General features: G+C 41.8%; 1 protein-coding gene and 1 long non-coding RNA gene across 19 annotated transcripts; both read left to right on the plus strand.

Moving 5' to 3' along the window:
- Window positions 1–525: 525 nt before the first annotated feature.
- On the plus strand, window positions 526–9479 carry LOC123051388 (uncharacterized). Of its 18 annotated transcripts, XR_006424089.1 has the most exons (11): window positions 529–1498; window positions 2714–2911; window positions 3060–3145; window positions 3470–3593; window positions 4291–5881; window positions 5979–6042; window positions 6146–6366; window positions 7703–7767; window positions 7899–7942; window positions 8485–8562; window positions 9145–9477. It is a non-coding gene; the product is annotated as an uncharacterized lncRNA (long non-coding RNA). The 18 variants fall into 18 exon arrangements; XR_006424093.1 differs by having other exon boundaries at window positions 528–1498; window positions 7899–7960; window positions 8485–9479; XR_006424088.1 differs by having other exon boundaries at window positions 8485–9478.
- Window positions 9480–11177: 1698 nt separating this feature from the next.
- Window positions 11178–15777, plus strand: LOC123051389 (26S proteasome regulatory subunit 6B homolog). Its single transcript, XM_044474256.1, has 6 exons — window positions 11178–11699; window positions 13292–13522; window positions 14065–14223; window positions 14525–14677; window positions 15074–15157; window positions 15453–15777. Exons 1-6 carry the CDS (start codon window positions 11214–11216, stop codon window positions 15585–15587), a joined length of 1248 nt encoding a protein of 415 aa, XP_044330191.1. The 5' UTR covers window positions 11178–11213; the 3' UTR covers window positions 15588–15777.
- The last annotated feature ends 3672 nt before the right edge of the window (window positions 15778–19449 follow it).

A 19449-nucleotide genomic window follows, 5' to 3' on the forward strand; every position in this document is an offset into this window, starting at 1 on the left:
GATCCCGGCGATTGGACTGTGGTTCGTCCTCGTCGGCGCTTGTGGAGGAGCTTTGGCGCTTGCCATGGTCTCTGCCCTCGTAATGTATATGTTCTCTTGCTTGTTATGGAGGCTTAGAAGCACAACCATGCATTGGAAATGTTATGAACCAATTCATTTCGCAAAAAAAAAAAAACAAAGAGGAAATGGTAAACTTATTATTCCCCCACAAACAAGAATATTACTGATGAATTTACGAAGAATTGCAACGGCGAAGATAAAAAACGTCTGAACACTTTCTGTCAGCCGATAGCCAAAGTAGAAACAAGTTTCATCTGAGATGCGGCTGGCCTGATCCTGGCCGGTCCCCGGGGACGTACGTACGACAGAATCGTCCCGCGGGCCCACCCAATCATTCCGGCTGTCTTGTTAGTTACGGCGCGTCCACATCGCAGCGCGGCACGTGAGACGCCTCCTAATTAAACCAACCAAATCCCAGCTTTCTTGCCAAGCAAGCACTCCATCCAGCAGGTGAGGAGAGGGAGAGCTGTGTGCCGCGTCCCGCCCGGAGGTCACACGTGTGGCGTGGAGCGTGGCGTATTTCCGGGAGAGATGCCCGAGTTTTACCTCCGAGACACTGCCCACCGGGGCCCGCACCGCCACGGACGAGAGAGAGAGGGAGAGGGAATATGCCCAGTCCCCACCGTCCTTCCTTCCACTTCTTCGACACCGACGCCATCGAGCGGCGCGCCACGTGCCGCCGGCGGCGGTTCGGCCTCACGGAGAGCGGCCGCCTGACGCGGGGATGGGCGACGGCGGCGCGGCGCGCGGAGCGACATCGAGCGCCGCCGCTGGAGGTCGCTTCGAGGGGCGGCGGCGTGGGCCGGCCGGCGAGCGCCGCGGGCGGGGCGTGGGCCCTCCTCTCGACGGCGCGCTCGGGGCTTGGTCACCGGCCAGTTCAGCTGCCCGGACGCTGAAGGGCGTGATCAGGAGGACGCGCAGCTGCGGCAGCGCCTCGTCCGCACCGGCCCGCGGCGCGGGCCGGCTCGTTCCCCGCCAACGCCGTCGAACGGCGTGCCTCGTGCCGCGGCCTTCTTCCGCGCGGCCGGAGGTTCGGCCTCACGGCGATTGGCGGGCCATGTCGGCTGCATTTGGCCGCGCGGGGCGAGCGCCGTCGCTGAGGCTTGCTTCGAGGGGGCAGCGGCATGGACCGGCCGGTGAGCGCGGCGTACGGGACGTGGCCCCTCCTCTCCGTACCCAAGGCCTTGTGCCTGGTAGGGAGGCTGCCGAAGACGGTGTCCGCGGAGATGCGGTGGGTGATCCCCGACGGCGCTTCTGAAGAGGATGAGGTCGATAGCTCCGACGACGGTGACCGGGGCACTGCGACCCCACGGTCGCCCTCGGCTCCCGTGGTGGCGGTGGCGGCTACTCGGACGCTCAAGAGGATGTGGAGGGCGCGCTGCTGCGCCAGCGCTTCGGCCGCGTCGGCTCGTTCGACGTCGAAGCTCCCGATGTCCCGGTATGTACCGTCACCAGCTCTCCCCATCCGCTCCCAGCAGCCACCGTGAATTAAATTGGCTTCAGTTTCGTCGCGGGCTTGGTGTTTGAGATATTGCCTAGGCGAGATCTGGTTTCTCTGCAATGTTGACATTGCCCTGCCCTGGGGATGAATTAGGCACTTCTTTGTTCACTGCACCCTGAGTAGGTGTTGTAGGTAAATCCCCAAACCGGATACTTCCAGGAGGAGGAGTTTGCCCCTCATCTGTTCTTGGCTCAGTAACTATTGCAGAGATGAGCTTTCTTGGCTCAGTAACTATTGCAGAGATGAGCTTATCCAGGCGGCTAGCTTGCATGTTTGTGAAGTAACCTTGCATGACCATGAAGTTGGTGCTAACTTGCTTGGAGAAATCCGAGAATTCCTTGCGGTTTTCTTCTCTTTGTCGCTGCAGAGTTTTGGCATCCAGCTTCAGAGACTCCATCTCCACCAAGTGTCCGAGTGCCTCGTGTCCTCGGATGTTTCGTCAGTTACAGGGCCAGACAATGGGTTGCTGAGGTTCGTTAAGTTGGTTTGGGCGGTGATGTCGTAATAGTCTCAGATGGGCTTGCCTGTGCTGTGCGGGTTCTGTTGGGTTGTTCACGTCTGTGAGAAGCCTGTGCTATGCGAAATTTTAGTTAACCTTCGGTAGATTTGATGTTGCCATGTGTAGTATCAGTGCTGGTACTTGTGGTTTGCAAGCTAGACTTTGCTCTTAATTTTGTGAATGCCTAATTAGGGTGCATTTCTGATAAACAAGAAAAGATAGCTTTGCGTTGACTTGCTTCCACATTTGTGTTCTTGCTAGGGACTGTTTAAAATGCTGGGATCAGTTTTGGAGACTGGCCGGCATTTTAGTACTGCTGGTGCATTTCCTTTTAGTCTTAGATCATAAACTACTCTTGCGAACATAAATAGATGATCTCAAAGTACCATAGTACTGTGGGAATGGTTTACTGCTACTTCTGGCGTTCTTACTTCAGCATCTGTATGCAGTGATTTGATTTGAGCCTATGTCTTATTTTCCTATCATTAAGGTTGACTGGTTGACCAAGATTGTTCAAATGTTTGCGGAAAATTATGTGCATAACATGACCGAAACTTTTCATTTTATCGAGTTTGTATCTTTGTTACTTACTGCAGTTGTTTCACACATAAAAGAAAGTCAATAACAATTTGCTCTGTTCTGATTATGTTCAGGACACTGGAGGATGTGATATCCAAAAAACAAGAAATCCGGGAGGCAGTTGAGCTACCATTGACACACCATGAGTTGTACTGCTCTATGGTCCTTTAGGCACTGGCAAGACCATGCTTGCTAAAGCGGCGGCACATCACACTACTGCTGCTTTTATCTGAGTAATTGGTTCAGAGTTTCTGCAGACGTACTTGAGTGAGGTAATTAAGACGCGGATAGTTGTAACATGCATTTGTTAACCTTGTTTATGCATTCAGTATTTCGGTTGTCCTTTTGTTCTTACAAAAATATAGCATGTGTTAAGCTTTGACCATGTAATAAATGCCTATTTTGTTTGGTGTGAGCTAGGTTTCCTTGTTTATGCTCAAGACTTCCAGTGTAAAAAAGTTGGACTTGTTTGAACTGAAGTGTTCGGGGAGATCTGTTAACACAAGGTTAAGACTTAAGACTATACCTAAGCAGTGCGTGTGAACATCTGACTTCCTTTTTGTTTGTGTTCTGTATACATCTTACATGCAAAAAACATTTAGTTACTGTATGCATTACCAAGGCAAGTAAACTGTTCTTAATATAGCCTATGATGCTGTGAGTAATATTGTGTATGCTTCTTAATGTTTCTGGTAGTGGTTTATATATTCTTATTAGGGTTTTATCACAAATAATTGCTATGTGAAGCTTTTCTTAGGTTGCTACTTATCACTTCTTTTGTTGATGCATTGTATCATAATACTATCATTTATCTGATGTATTCCGTGTAGCTGAAGAGAATGCCCCGGCTATAATATTCATCGATGAGATTGACGCTATAGCCAGTGCTCGATTCGATGCTCATACTGGGGCTGACGAGAAGTTCAGCGTATTCTGATGGAGCTACTCAATCAGGTAAAAGTTTCTAGCTATAATTGGTTTGCTGGAACTCAAGTTGTTTGCCACTTTAATCCTTGAAATCAAGCATTTGGAACATGCATATAGATGTAAATGGAAAACAAGACACTGACTTAGATTGTAAACCTCAGTTGTTTAGTTCCAATTTTTAGAAAATGTATACATGCTCTTAGAATTAGTATCTGTCGTTTTTTAAAGGATAGGAAGTAACTTCCTGAAAAGGCTACTGTTAAGACTACTACATGCAACTTTCTCATGCCTTTAGCTCTATTTATTGCCTGCTGCTGCTACAACTGAAATAGAGAGATTTCTCTATTGTAACTCATTTGGCCCGAATTTGGATTACAAAGCTATTAATGCTGGAAAGATAGCCTAATTAGAGGTACCGCTGATGAGTGAGTGAGGGCAATGCATTTTTCCTCTTGTAATATACACTCTGATTTTAATTCCATTTGTTGAAGTATACTCTGATTATTTTATGGGGAAATGATGATGGAGAAGGGGTATCACTGTATATTAATGTCATACCACTGGAAATAGATTAGAGAATAGTACTTTTCCTTGAGCTTTATGTTTAATAATGATTGTTCTGTATCTTTGGCAGGAGGAATGTTTGCTTTATACTCTATAATATGCAGAAATGCAAAGGCTAGCCCGCTCCCTAACTAATTGCTCTCTGACAACCATATATCAGGTTTTCAACTCAAGGTACCATTGGTCGAACTCAAGATGTCTTTGTGGATCAAGGAGCACCTTGAGACTTCATCTATGCTGAAGAAGCTACTTTTGATGCTTGTTCTCTTTGGTACTTCTATGGTGATAGCGGATGGTGTTGTCACACCAGCAATGTCAGGTTCATATATTTCTGATGCATTGTTCGTCGTATTTCTCTTCACGTAGTCTTATGATCTTACATATTTGCTTTCAGCAGTACCATTGTGTTACCAGTTTTCATCTTCTAACAGTATTGCTTGCATTTTTTTTCCTGTCGGTAAAATCTGCAGTGATAACTGCTGTCAATGGCTTGAAGGTTGGAATATCTAGTTTTAATGAAGGTGACCTTGAATATGTTGGTTGGTATTAACCGGTTAAATAGAAAAATGTGTAACTGCATAGAAGTGCAGGATAGTCACCTTCTATTTTGATTTTTTTTTCCGCATTTCTCATTGTTCTTGAGTCTGTAAAGGTTTGGAACATTCAAAGTCGGGCTTGCTGTTGGACCTGCCTTGTTCATATGGTTTTGCTGCCTTTCTGGGATAGGAGTTTATGGCATTATGACATGATACAGAAGTATTGCAGGCATTCAGTCCTATATATACCTACTACTATTTTGAAAGAAACCCAACTCAAGCTTGGATGTCTCCCTGGGCCTGCCTTTTATGTTAAACATGTATGCTTTTTGACCATATTCTTAATGTTAGTTTCAGGTGCATAGTTTCTGCTTGAGTTACATAAAATTAGTTACTGTCTGTCACGTCCTTTTGTTTTTCTTCTATAGGGATTCTGAAACTCATAAATATGTTGAGTGCATTTGTGGTGTTACTAAACATAACTAGACCTCTTGTTCTTACTAGTAACTGCGTCACATGCAATGCATGTCATGACCAAATTCAACATCCTGCGTCAGATTGTGGAACCTCTGTCGTAAATGCAAAACTTCATGTGCATATGGATTTGACATTATGAGAAAGAGAAAACTAATTTCGAGATATAAGCCACTCAGGCTAAAACTATTATTTCGAGATATGTGCCATTCACGCTTCTATTTTACTAAGATACTAAAACTATTTGCATCATCACAAACATGATGCATTTCTGAAACTCAGGTCCTCACAGAGATCCTAGAAAGATTGAAATGGTTTCCCCCCTCTTATATTTAGAGTCAGCATCCAGTATAATCACAGGCCACTTAGTTAATAGTTAAAGCTACTTCAACTTAAGATTAGAGGTCAAACATCAGGGCAAATAGATTAGAGAATATTACTTTTCCTTGAGCTTTATGATTAGTAATGATTGTTCTGTATATTTGGCAGGAGGAATATTTGCTTTATACTCTTTAGTACTATGCAGGAATGCAAAGGCTAGTCTGCTCCCTAGCTAACTGCTCTCTGAGACCCGTATATCAGGTTTCCAACTCAAGGTACCATTGGTAGAACTCAAGAGGTCTTTGTGGATCAAAGAGCACCTTGAGACTTCATCTATGCTGAAGAAGCTACTTTTGATGCTTGTTCTTTTTTGTACTTCTGTGGTGATAGCGGATGGCGTTGTTACACCAGCAATGTCAGGTTCATATACTTCTGATGCATTGCATATTTGCTTTCAGCAGTATTGTGTTACCAGTTTTCATCTTATCACAGTATTAATTCCAATTTTTTTCTGTAGGTAAAATCAGCTGTGATGTCTGCTGTAGATGGCTTGAAGGCTGGAATATCTAGTGTCAGTGAAGGTGACCTTGAATACGTTGCTTGGTATTAGCCGGTTAAATAAAAAGATGTGTTACTGCTTAGAAGTGCAGGATGCTCACCTTCTATTTTGATCTTTTTTGTCAGGTGAAGTGCTCACGACGTTGCATTTCTTGTTGTTCTATTCAGTCTGCAAAGGTTTGGAACACGTAAAGTTGGCTTGCTGTTGGACCTGCTTTGTTCATATGGTTTTGCTGCCTTTCTGGGACAGGAATTTATAGCATAATTACATATGGTACAGAAGTATTTTGAAAGAAACCTAACTCAAGCTTGGATCTCTCCAGGGGGCTGCCTTTTATGTGAAACAAGTAATTTTTTTTACCATATTGTTCATGTTAGTTGTGATGAAACTTGTTTGAAGTTCTCTAGGAATGTATTTGCTTCAGGTGCATATTTTTGTTTGAGTGACATAAAATTTATTACGGTCTGTCATGTGTCCTTTCGTTTTTTCTTCTATAGGAGTTCCAGAACTCACAAATATGCTAAGCGCATTTGTGGCTTTAGTAAACATAATTAGACCTTTTGTTCTTACTAGTAACTGTGCCACGTGGAATGCGCTTGATGACCAAATTGGATACACCGCAAGCACAAGAATTTGAAGAAATCCTCTGCTGATTTCATTTTGTGGAACCTCTGTCGTTAACATTAAATGTCATGTACATCTGTATTTGACATCATGGAAAAGAGAACTAATTCCTTTCATTGCTAACAAATTTAACTCATTATTGCTAAAACTATTATTTTGATATATAAGGGCCTGTTTGGTTCCAATAAGTCACCTGACTTATAAGTCAGGTGACTTAAAACCAGTGACTTATAAGTCACGCCTGTTTGGTTGTCACCTGACTTATAAGTCACCTAACCACACCTTTCCACCTTGTTTTTTTATGTAAAGGTGGTGGGACCCACGCAAAAGGGGGTGACTTATAAGTTTTAAGTTGGGGTGGAGCAACTTATGACTTATAAGTTGGGGTGACTTATAAGTTGGGTCTGTTTGGCAAAATAAGTCACTTTTTTCACTTTTCGACTTATAAGTTGGTGAATTATTTGGAACCAAACAGGCCCTAAGCCAAACACGCTTCTATTTTACTAAGATACAAAACGATTCACATCAGTCAACAATATGACGCATTTCTGAAACCTTGAAATGGTTTTCCCCCCTGTTATATTTTGAGTCAGCATCCAGTACATTCACAGGCCACTTAGTTAATAGTTAAAGCTACTTCACTTAAGATGAGAGGTCAAACATCAGGGCAAGCAAATGACGCTCAGGTGATTTTGGATTTACTATCCATTTAATAATCAGTACTATGGTTTCTGCGTTAGTAAAGTATGTAAAGAGAGGGTAATCTTGAACCCAAATTAATGCAAATTCTGTAAGAGGATATTACTGGAAATAATCGTCACCTAGAAAAATGTAAGAATCATCTCTAATGTTGTGTTGCTGACACCCTACAAATAGTGTGGACTTTATGGACATTCTCATCACCCAATGTACAATATGAACGATATTAGCCTTTGCAATACATAATATATGTCATTCTACATCTACTTACCTTAGGTTAGAAGTAAATAGATCTTAAGCATTGAGTAAATTATTAAAAGTTTGTAGCATAGATATTTACAAGATTGGTTTTTCTGCAGGATACGAGGCAATGTTTGCTGATTTGCTACTCTGTTAGATCAGTTCAACTAGTCTATCAGTTCAGGTAGTCTTTTGTACTGTTGTGGGCTCCATCTTGCACTTCCAACACCTAGTTGAGAACTTACTATTGCTCATATGTTTTGGAGCTTACCTTTGCATGTCTTGTTCTTCTATGCTTTCTACTGGGTTACCCAGGGCAACCTGCAGTTTTTGTGAAGAACTTGACTGAAAATGAGAAGGTCTTCTGTCTATCCCGAGTACTATTTCAAATCTTATATGTTTATTGCCATGCAATGTTTTCACACATTATGAAATAATTTTTAATATTATAGTGAAACTAAGCTTCTTTTTACTATGTTTATCCATTTATGCTACAAACTTATAACAGTTTACTCCATTTATGCTGATTTTACAGTGTTTCTCAGGATATACGGTGTTGAAATTGCTAGCATTGGATCTGTTTAGTATGTGCCTATCATGTAAATTGAATTTGGTTGTTGAGAATGGTTGTCTGGTCAATATTACTTTGTGCTAAGTTGCCTTCTCTATCCTGATGGACTTGCATGGTAGTGTTTAATCTCCTTACAACACTGCCGATCCCACTATTTGACTTGGATCTGCAAACATACAGAATATTTATAACATATGTTATTTTGAATAAAGAGCAATGTCCTAAGTCATTCACGCGCTGATTTGTTATATATAATTCCTTTCTTTCATTTGAACTGTCACCACTACCGCCACACCACATAATCTTTCTAATGCCCAGTATTTACTTCAGCCTACAGGCATAGCTGAACTTGGGGTCATGATGATCACTACCATATTGGTGACCATCATAGTGCTTCTGATATGGCAGGTCAACATCATTGTCGATCTATGCTTTCTCACCATCCTCCTGTGCCTGCAGCTATTTTTCTTTTCTTCAGTTATGGGGATTGTACCAGATGGTAGTTGGGTTCTTTTGGTATTTGCGGCTGTACTGTATTTGGCAATGTACCTGAGGAACTATGAGATCAAGTTGAAGTACGGAACTGAGGTTAAGCAAAAGCTTTTGGTGGATTTAATGATCTTTGGTCTCTTCCTGACCATAATGCCTGCCATTTATTCGATGATCTTTTTTGTCTGCATCAAGTGGGTCTCTGTTCCTGTTGTTCTTCAGAATGAAAGGTTTCTCTTTCGCGGAGTCTGCCCAAAGAGCAACCACATTTTTAGCTGCATTGCTTGGTAGAGGCATATAAAAAGCTGTTTTGGAAACATAATAAAAGTACATTTCCTCTCAAAATGATGTATACTGATTACGCTGGATTGAAACCTGAATGCATCTATTCATGTTTGGTACCGTTACTGCTACAACAATCTGTTTTTCATGTAATGCCTGATCTAGATATGGAATATGCCAGTGTTACTATCTCTGACAGCTTTGTTTGTGAACATGTAGGCTGGGCAGGTGGTCAACTGGAGACAATATGGGGCATGGCTCTTTGCGTGGAGCTCTTTAACTTGAGTCCAGAGATCTTTTTCTACTACTCCCTCTGTAAAGAAATATAAGAGCTTTTAGATCACTACTTTAGGTAACTAAACGTTCTTATATTTGTTTACGGAGGGAGTACTATTGTACTTGAGTCCTCTCTGGACACTATCAAGAAAACCATTCGATTAGATGCAGATGTGTTTTGCCAACTAATGATACTACTGAAATTTTCTGAACAACAATACAAGATAGAGAGCCCTTGGTCTTAATAAAGCCAACTTTTTCTTCTACCTTTGAAGTTCATTAAAATTTTTCCATGTTCAATTCTTTGCAGTTTGGCTCGTCATGTTTAAAATTTTAACTTTACAACACAGTGGGTGTTGCCCTGCCTGCGAATCTGCGATGACACTTGTATGGCTGCACATGGTGCCTATTTTATTTTATGACATCTGTTGCTATCAAGCCCTCAGATACGATACTGCCATAGTCTCGATTGGTTTAGCATCAGTTCGACATTTGATGTTTGGCAAGCTGCTTTTCTTCTCTTCTTAAACAAGAAGTATTAGCGTGTTGCGAAAAAAGAAACAAGAGCACATTCATTGGATAACAAAATGTACAGAGGTTTAAGTCTCATTTACCAAGCAGGGAAGTGCTTTTCTCACCATGTATATTTCCCTTTTAAAAAGCACAGAGTATGAGAGTAGCACGAGTCAACAATTGCAAATGCTTCTTTGCAAAAAGAAAACAATTGCAAATGCCTTTTTTTAGAAAAGACACCCAAAGGCCATCTTAAAACTGGATATTATCAAGAAAATAACAAAAAAGAACACAATGGAAAGACACCCAAAGGCCATCTTACTTTGATTGTACACCGTTCGCCCATGGGGCATTTGTCGTTGCTAGATCGGATGTCATCGAGCTAGAGAAAGGTTGAAAAGACCTTATTCCAAGGTACCACCATCGACACCGCTAGGGAAACCAAGAAAAGAAAAACGCACAAGGGAACACATGAACTTATTTCCCTAAAAACAAGGAAACATGAACTTATTCAATCTAAGAAAAAACGGAAGTAATGGGTCCCCACTCCTCTCGACACGACGAACCACCAGACAAGATAGAGGAGTGGGTCGTGACGGCAGCGTGGGGAAGACTTTGGTGACGGTTAGACTTAGGAAAATGGTGAGGTAGAACGGCTTTAATAATGAGATGATGGTGTAACAACAGGGCAATGATCATCACATTGGTCCGTCCGCCTCTTTTTAAACTTATAAACATACCTTAACTCGTTCAGTTAATATTGCTTGGGCAAGCAACATTGAGTTCTATTCATGTATCTTTCCCCGATTATAACTACACAAAGGTCTCCTCTAACTACTGCCTGGGCCCTCATTTTCGAATATGAATGCCTTTCATTTTCTGTGTGGGTAGGGACCGGTAGTCAAAAAGAGTGGGGACCCACCCCTTTCGTTTTCTTAGTTCTACAACAGGTCCTTATTTTTCTTAATTTTTGGTTCTCTGACAGCATCTGTGAGGTGGTACCGGTGATGATGCATCAACCTCGACAAAGAGACTATGAGGACAGGCATATAACCGAACGAAGAACATAAACATTATGGTTTTGGGCTTGCCCAATCTCTCAGTGGATGCTATATTCATGAGATCTTACATGAAGATCTGTGTAAAAAAAAATTGTTCTTCTATTCTATACGTTCCGCCACTTGACTGAGACTTCGTTAAGTCTCGGTTTTAGTACTTGATAATTATTGATACCTTGTTACCGTGTAGGTGTTTTTTTCAAAAAAAAAAAGAAAAGAAGAGTCGAGTTCTATTCGACTATTCTTGGAGATCGAATCCGTGTAAGTTTGGGGCATAGGCAAACAGTGGCCCGGCTACTACTACTCTGCCTTTCCCTTCTTCCAAGCAAACCGCTCTTCGCGTCTCAGGTTCCTCCGAACACATCTCCGCTCCTCTCGACGGATCGGAACCGCAGACCCGCCCCCGCCACCAAACCCTAGCCCCCCGCCCCGCCGCCCGCGATGTCGGCCGCGGCCGTCGCGCCGAGCCCACCGGCGCCGCTCCCGTCGGCGCCCCCGCCGTCCTACCCCGCGGCGCCCCCCGCCCCCTCCGCCGAGGACGACGACGACCTCTACGGCCGCCTCAAGTCCCTCCAGCGCCACATGGAGTTCGTCGAGATCCAGGAGGAGTACGTCAAGGACGAGCAGAAGAACCTCAAGCGCGAGCTGCTGCGCGCGCAGGAGGAGGTCAAGCGGATCCAGTCGGTGCCGCTCGTCATCGGCCAGTTCATGGAGATGGTCGACGGCAACAACGGCATCGTCGGCTCCACCACCGGCAGCAACTACTACGTGCGCATCCTCAGCACCATCAACCGCGAGCTGCTCAAGCCCTCCGCCTCCGTCGCCCTGCACCGCCACTCCAACGCCCTCGTCGACGTGCTGCCCCCCGAGGCCGACTCCAGCATCTCCCTCCTCGCCTCCTCCGAGAAGCCCAACGTCCTCTACTCGGTATGGGTTTTCTCAGATCCGTGTGCGCCCTAGCTCAATTTTATGTTCATTAGGAAATTGCTGTCTTCGATTTTGCCAACCCTAGATACATTTGGGATCCTGAATTTTTTGACCACGTTAGGATTCACATTAGCTGGTCTCTGTAACATGGATGTTCTATTCTCAGTTATTCGCCCATAATAATAATAGCAGTAGTAGGGTCATAGTTTCTTAGCATATAATTGTTCAATGAACAGTAGATTTTTGGCAGATTGATTGGTGGAATTGGATTTGCCTGTGGCCTGTGTTCAATTTGGGCGTACTTCATGTAGATTATGACATCCTTTAGTGGATATATGAATGAGTTGCCAACTTAGTAGTAGATATCGACGATGTTTGCGAATGAATTGCTTTGCCTGAAATTGAAGTGTGCTTCAGTTGTTTTGGCAGTCATGTACGTAACCTCTGCAGCTTTTATGCTGGTAGCAAAAGTGCTGCATTTCTGATAAACTAAAAAAGATGGCTATGCGTCGACTTGCTTCCACATTTTTTCTTGCTAGCGACTGTTTAAAATGCTGGGATCAGTTTTAGAGACTGCGCCCTAGCTCAATTTTAAGTTTATTAGGATTGCTGTTTAAAATACTCGGTATGGGTTTTCTCAGATCCGTATGCGCCCTAGCTCAATTTTATGTTTATTAGGAAATTGCTGTCTTCGATTTTGCCAACCCTGGATACATTTGGGATCCTGAATTTGTTGACCACGTTAGGATTCACATTAGCTGGTCTCTGTAACATGGATGCTATCTGCTTCTGTTCTCAGTTATTTGCCCATAATACTAATAATAGTAGCAGTAGCAGGGTCATAGTTTCTTAGTATAATTGTTCAATGAGCAGTAGATTATTGGCAGATAGATTGGTGGAATGTTGGATTTGCCTCTGGCCTGCGTTCAATTTGGGCGCACTTCATGTAGATTATGGCATCCTTTTAGTAGATATGTACTCGTTGCGCTATAGTAGTAGATATTGGTGATGTTTGTGAAGGAATTGCTTTGCTGGAAATTCAAGTGTGCTTCAGTTGTTTCGGCAGTTATGTATGTATATAATCTCTGCAGCTTTTATGCTGGTAGTAGAAGTGCCGCATTTCTGATAAACAAGAAAAGATTGCTATGCGTTGACTTGCTTCCACATTTTTTCTTGCTAGCTGCTCTTTAAAATGCTGGGATCAGTTCTGGAGACTGACCGGCAATTTTAGTACTGCCGGTGCATTTCCTTTTAGTAGGTTATAAAATAAAACTACTCTAGCCAACATAATAGACGTTCTCAAATTACCATACTACTGTAGGAATGGTCTAAAAAATCCTTTAAATTTTATGCTATTTATGGCTTTCTTACTTCAGCATCTGTATGCCCATGCAATGATTGATCCTGTGTCGTTTTTTCCTATCCTTAAGGTCGGCCAAGATTGAACACTTTATTTCCTGAGAATTGTGTGCATAACATCACCAGAACTTTTCAATTTATGAAGTCTGTATCTTTGTGACTTACTGAAGTTGTTTCATACAATGAATTAAAAAAAAGTCAATAACATTTTGCTATGTTCTGATTATGTTCAGGATATTGGAGGATGTGATATCCAAAAACAAGAAATTCGGGAGGCAGTTGAGCTACCATTGACACACCATGAATTGTACAAGCAGATTGGTATTGATCCACCAAGAGGGGTGCTCCTCTATGGTCCTCCAGGCACTGGCAAGACCATGCTTGCTAAAGCTGTGGCACATCACACTACTGCTGCTTTTATCAGAGTGGTCGGTTCAGAGTTTGTGCAGAAGTACTTGGGTGAGGTAAGATGCGGATAGTTGTAACATGCATATATTAAACCTTGTTTCTGCACTCAGTTCTCCTTTCGTTCTTACAAAAACATTGCATGTGTTAAGCGTTGACCATGTAATAGATGCCTAGTTTGTTAGGTATTTGTTATGTTTTCTTGTTTATGCTCAAGATTTCCAGCGTAATTTTTTTGCACGTGTTTGAACTGAAGTGTTCCGGAGAGATCCGTTAACACAAGGTTACAAGAACAAAACTACCTAAGCAGTGCCTGTGAAGTGTGAACATCTGACGCAACTTCTTTTTGTTTGTATTCTGTATACATGAATTACATCTTGCATGCAAAAAATATATAGTTACTGTATGCATTACCAACGCAAGTAAACTACTGTTAATATAGCCTACGATTCATGCTGTCAGTGATATTACGTATTGCTTCTTAATGGTTCTGGTAGTGGTCATTACACTTTACACAAGAATTTGCTACCTGAAGCTTTTCTCCGGTTTGCTACCTATCAGTTCTTTTGTTGATGCATTGTATCATTTATTTATACCTTAGGGCCCAAGGATGGTTCGAGATGTATTCCGCTTAGCTAAAGAGAATGCCCCGGCTATAATATTCATTGATGAGGTTGATGCTATAGCCACTGCTCGATTCGATGCTCAGACCGGGGCTGACCGAGAAGTTCAGCGTATTCTGATGGAGCTACTGAATCAGGTAAAGTTTCTAGCTGTACTTGGTTTGCTGGAATTCAGGTTGTTTGCCACTAATCCTAGAATATCATGCATTTCGGACATGCATATAGATGTAAAAGAAAAAAGAAAAACACTTACTTAGATTGTAAAGCTGAGCTGTTTAGTTCCGATTTTACATAATGTGTGCACACCCTTAGGAATAATATCTGTGACTTTTTTAGGATAGGAAGTAACTTCTGGAAAAGGCTATTGTTAAGACTATTACATGCAACTTTCTCATGCCTTGAGGGGTTTGAGTATCTCATTGTGAACTTTGTATGCAGATGGATGGATTTGATCAAACAGTGAATGTGAAGGTTATAATGGCAACCAATCGGGCAGATACTCTAGATCCTGCTCTGTTGCGTCCAGGAAGACTGGACAGGAAAATCGAGTTCCCCCTGCCGGACCGGAGGCAGAAGAGGCTTGTTTTCCAAGTAAGTTTCTTTGTAAATACTTTACATGGTATGCTTAATATTACTGATAGTTGTTTGGAAAGTCTTCTCTATATTACATAGTAATTTCAGTGTAGTAGATTGTATTGATGGTCTTGTATTCATAGTTCTTGCACTTGCAGTCATTTTCTTTAGAGCAGTAAATGGCTCTCAAACATTGATCTTTTTTTAAAAGAAAGTGGTGAACAAGGCACATCTTTTGGTTGCAAGGATAATTTTTGGTATCTAAATTGACCTAGAGCTCCAACTAGTAACTCATTAGTTATAAGCTTGCATCTAAGACCAAAATTTAACTACTGTAAATCTTAGTTTCTTGAACCTTTTCTTGGATTATATTTCGTTTGCATCTGATATTTATGATGGCCTCCTTTGTTTCAGGTTTGTACTGCTAAGATGAACTTGAGTGACGAGGTTGATTTGGAAGATTATGTCTCCAGACCTGATAAAATCAGTGCTGCTGATGTGAGTGCCTTCTCACTATGTTGAACTGTCTCTTCGCTCGTAGTACTGCAGCATAGGAAATTCATTGCCTCAGATCAATTAGGCCATGATAATTGATAACAATTCTGCAAATCCTTTACTCTAAAGTTCATCATAGTTAATGTACATTCTGCTCACCTTACATTCGTTTCATATTGACACTTGTAATAGCAGTAGCATCGCCTTATTATGACATGTCATGTAGTAATTGATATTGTAAATTATGCACCCTTTTCCTCCTTCCTTTTTTAATGTTCATTGCGTCATTCTTTTTCAGATCACTGCTATTTGCCAGGAAGCTGGCATGCATGCTGTCCGCAAAAATCGCTATGTTATTCTCCCCAAGGACTTCGAGAAGGGTTACCGAACCAACGTCAAGAAGCCTGAGACAGACTTCGACTTCTACAAATGAGGCAGCAAACTGTTAAGAGGATGCTTTATTTCCTACGGGCGACATGATTAACACTCTAGATGAATTTGTGGATAGTCGCCTGATAGTAATATCCTTGTATCTCGGTGCTCCTGTAGTTTGCACGTTCAGTCTCACCAGTGTTGTTAAGCTACTTGTCTGTACAATTCCTTCCTAAAGTTTCGCTTGACCAGTTTGCGCTTGTGGAGGCTGTGATTTGTCTTCCAAAGGAGAATCGAGTACCCCCTTTTCGTTCTTAAAATTCAAAGTGCATTAATTTTTTGAATTTTAAACTTTCCCATATTTGACAAACTTTATATTAAATATTAACACTTAATATACCAAGTTATTTATCGTGAAATGTATTTTTATATTTATTTATTTGATACTGGAGATGTTGATATTTTTGTATGCCAATATAAAAAGCACAACTAGATCTGATCTGAGCCGTCTAAAATAAAGATGATGTTTTTTTTAAAAATTCCAAAAACGAATAAGCTTTTAGCTCTTGGTCTATCCCACATGGCGATGGTGGTGGCTGAAGAACTAATGGTCAAAGTCAGATTCCCTGAAAGGCGTATTTTGACTTCAATTCGGCACCTTCTTTTTTAGTATTTCCACTGTCACAAACTCCAAATTTACACCAAATATATACATATTTAAGGCCCTACATTACACAAGGAAATAACTAAATGTCTATAAAGCCACATTTTTATTCTATGTGAAATGTTTATAAGCCACAAAACCTATCTTCAAAATTTTGAAGCGGCCATACCATTTCGAATTCAACTTCAGAAAATTGTGAAATCCCAGAGAAGTTTCACTATATGGCTGCATATGGAGGTATACCTCCTTCCTCAAATGTCCTCTCAGTTGTGTGCATCTCAACATTTCTTCATATTATTTTGAGCTTGTACCAGGTATTTTTTTAGGGGTCTTCAGCACGGTCGGGTCCATGCTCCTGGGCTATGGGCTGAGCTTTCAGCCCAGTGCAGTCCAAGTCAAGACTGGGCCAAACAGGGGGGGGGGGGGGGGGGGATCAGAGCGAGGGCTTTGTGCGTCTTGGATCAGCGATTTTGAAAAAAAAACATTGAATATTGAAACAAATCCTCGATTTTGGAGAAAGTTCATCGATTTAAAAAAATTTGGTCAATTTTGGAAAAAAGTTCATCGATATTGAACTTTTTTCATCAATTTTGAGAAAAGTCCACAAATTTGGCAAAAAGTTCATCGATTTTTTTTTAAATTTAAAAAATCTGAAAAGAAGCTCATGAATTTTAAAAATAGTTGGATTTGAGAAATAGTACATCAATTTTGAATAAAAAGTTCCTCAAATTTGAAAAAAAGTTCATCGATCGGATTTGAAAAAGTTCATCCATTTTTAAAAAAAGTTTGTCAAAATATTAAATAAGTTCATTTAGTTTTTTAAAAAGTTAATCAAATTTGAAAAAGTTCATCATTTTTTTGAAAAGCATTAATTTGAAAAAAGTTCACAAATTTAAGAAAAGAAAAATGAAACATGAAACAAAACAAGAAAAGAAGAAATATCGAAAACATAGGGGTGGGGGGGGGGGGGGGGGGGCATTTCCTATACATAGATATGTGAAAAAAGAAGTAGGTATTCACAAGAATTGAGGTGGCGTAGTGGATAGTGTAGTCCACTCGGAAGCATAGATCGTGGGTTTGATCCCTGTCAACCACACTCCACACACCTCCGGTTTGCAGGTTGAACTGCAATCGGCGCATGAAGCGCCAAATTGGGTTCCCCGAGGAAGGGCACATCAAGGATGGTATGCATAGGTGATATCCTGTCTGAAATCGAAGTACAATGGAGAGATTCCTAAGAGTAGGATAATTTTTTTAGTTCTATTGTTATTTGCATAGGACATCAAAGTATAGCTTTACTCGGCACTTATTTCAAGTCGAAGTGGAACCTTATTGTTTTGGAATATTTTTTGAAAGGGAGGCAAAAGATTTGCCTCATCAATCAATTAAGTAGAAGATAGTTGCCCATATAATAAAAAAAAACAGGAGAAAACCATCATGAATTGTTGAGCGACACTCACACATAACCCCACACACACCTCAACATAGAGGGTCCCGTCAAGATTGCACACCAGCGTCATCGCCATCACTTCTTCCCAACAGGTGTCATCGCCCTCGCTAAACTTTGAGTAAGCGATTCTGATTTTGTCGAATATGAACGTCGACCCAAACCTCATCGTAGAGGCTGTGTGGAAACACAAGAAGGCCCATGCCAGAACTCAGCCATCCGTAGCGAGAACAACGCAACTCCGACACTGATGGAGAGCTCCGAAGGAAAAACTATGCAAGGTTGACGCTGTAGAAGACCACCAAACAGATCATCTTATGCCTGACGTCGTTGCTATAGGGCCCCTGCCGCCGCAACTCTGACTTCACCAAATAAAACAACCCAAGATAACCCCATGGACACGCCAAAGAAGAGCCAACTTGAAAGTGCGTTAAGTCGACTAGAGGGGGGCGAGGTGAATAGACGATTTTTACAAATTCGTCACTGAGGAATTTCAGGGTGAGGAAATTCCTAAGTCACGAACGACTAGCAGTGGAATAAGTACTCAGATGCAAACATAACAGAATAAAAGTACGGTCATCATGATGAAATGAAAACAAGCATAGAGTACAGAAAGCGTAAACACAGGATAAGTAGGCTGAAGAAAAAATGACTGAAGAAATTGAACTGAGAAAATTGAGAAAGTCTTCAGTCAAAGTCTTCAAACAGTAGCGATCAAGTACATAACACAGTAATGAGGAAATGAAAGGGTTGAGAAAATAGAACCAGTTAGCTCGGTGAAGACAATGATTTGGTAGACCAGTTCCAACTGATGTGACAGTTGTACGTCTGGTTGGAGCGGCTAGGTATTTAAACCTGAGGACACACAGTCCCGGACACACAGTCCTCACCGTATTCTCCTTGAGCTAAGGTCACACAAATCTTGCCCAATCACTCGTGGTAAGTCTTCAGGTGACTTTCAAACCTTCACAAACTCGGTCACTCGGCGATCCACAATTTCCTCTTGGATGCTCTAGACCATGACGCCTAACCGTCTGGAAGATGCACAGTCTTCAAAGGTGACAAGCGTCGGTTCCACACAAGAACAATCTCTTTAGTGAAGCTCAATCACTTTGGGTTTGTAGGTGTTTGGGTTTGGGTTTTTCTCACTTGATGATTTTCGCTCAAAGTCCTCAGAGGATGGGATGCTCTCAATGGCAAGTGCCAGTATCTCTCGGAGCAGCCAACCAGCTAGTGGTTGTAGGGGGCGGCTATTTATAGCCTAGGGAGCAGCCCGACATGATAAGACATAAATGCCCTTCAATGATATGACTGTTTGGTGGGTAGATATTTTGGGACAGCTGGCGCGTAGCACAGCAACGGTCGAAAATTTGAGCTCTCAAATTCCTCAGGGCTATCATGTTCCTCACTTGTAGGCAATCCGCACTGGCGAATTCCTAACTCCTCAGTCAGAACAAATTCCTTAGAGACCAGAAGAACTTCGTCCCTCTCACTGAAGAAATTGTCTGAACTGTATGAGATTTCCAATGGCTTCACTTGAAGGGGTTGGTAGGTGTAGGATTTTGAGATGAGCATCATTTGGAAACTTTTCCTTAGTTTTTCCTCGACCCCTTTAACAGTACGGTGTTTCCTATGACTCAATAAAGAGAAAAAATGAAACTACGAAAACAAAAGTCTTCACGCTTCATATTCCTCGCATGAATATAGAGTCTTCACGGCCACACCAATTTCTTCACTTTCAAAGTCTTCAGAAAGCCAAAGTCTTCAGTTGAAGACATTCATTTTTAGGGGCCGACTTTCTCTGTAAATATC

This window comes from Triticum aestivum, chromosome 2D (assembly GCF_018294505.1).
Source record: "Triticum aestivum cultivar Chinese Spring chromosome 2D, IWGSC CS RefSeq v2.1, whole genome shotgun sequence".
Lineage (NCBI taxonomy): Eukaryota > Viridiplantae > Streptophyta > Magnoliopsida > Poales > Poaceae > Triticum > Triticum aestivum.

Coding starts and splice junctions, on each gene's coding strand:
- LOC123051389 (XM_044474256.1), top strand. CDS start 11,214: ATGTCGGCCGCGGCCGTCGCGCCGAGCCCACCGGCGCCGCTCCCGTCG. Junction 13,523..14,064: donor TGCAGAAGTACTTGGGTGAG/GTAAGATGCGGA, acceptor TTTATACCTTAG/GGCCCAAGGATGGTTCGAGA. Junction 14,678..15,073: donor AGAAGAGGCTTGTTTTCCAA/GTAAGTTTCTTT, acceptor CCTTTGTTTCAG/GTTTGTACTGCTAAGATGAA.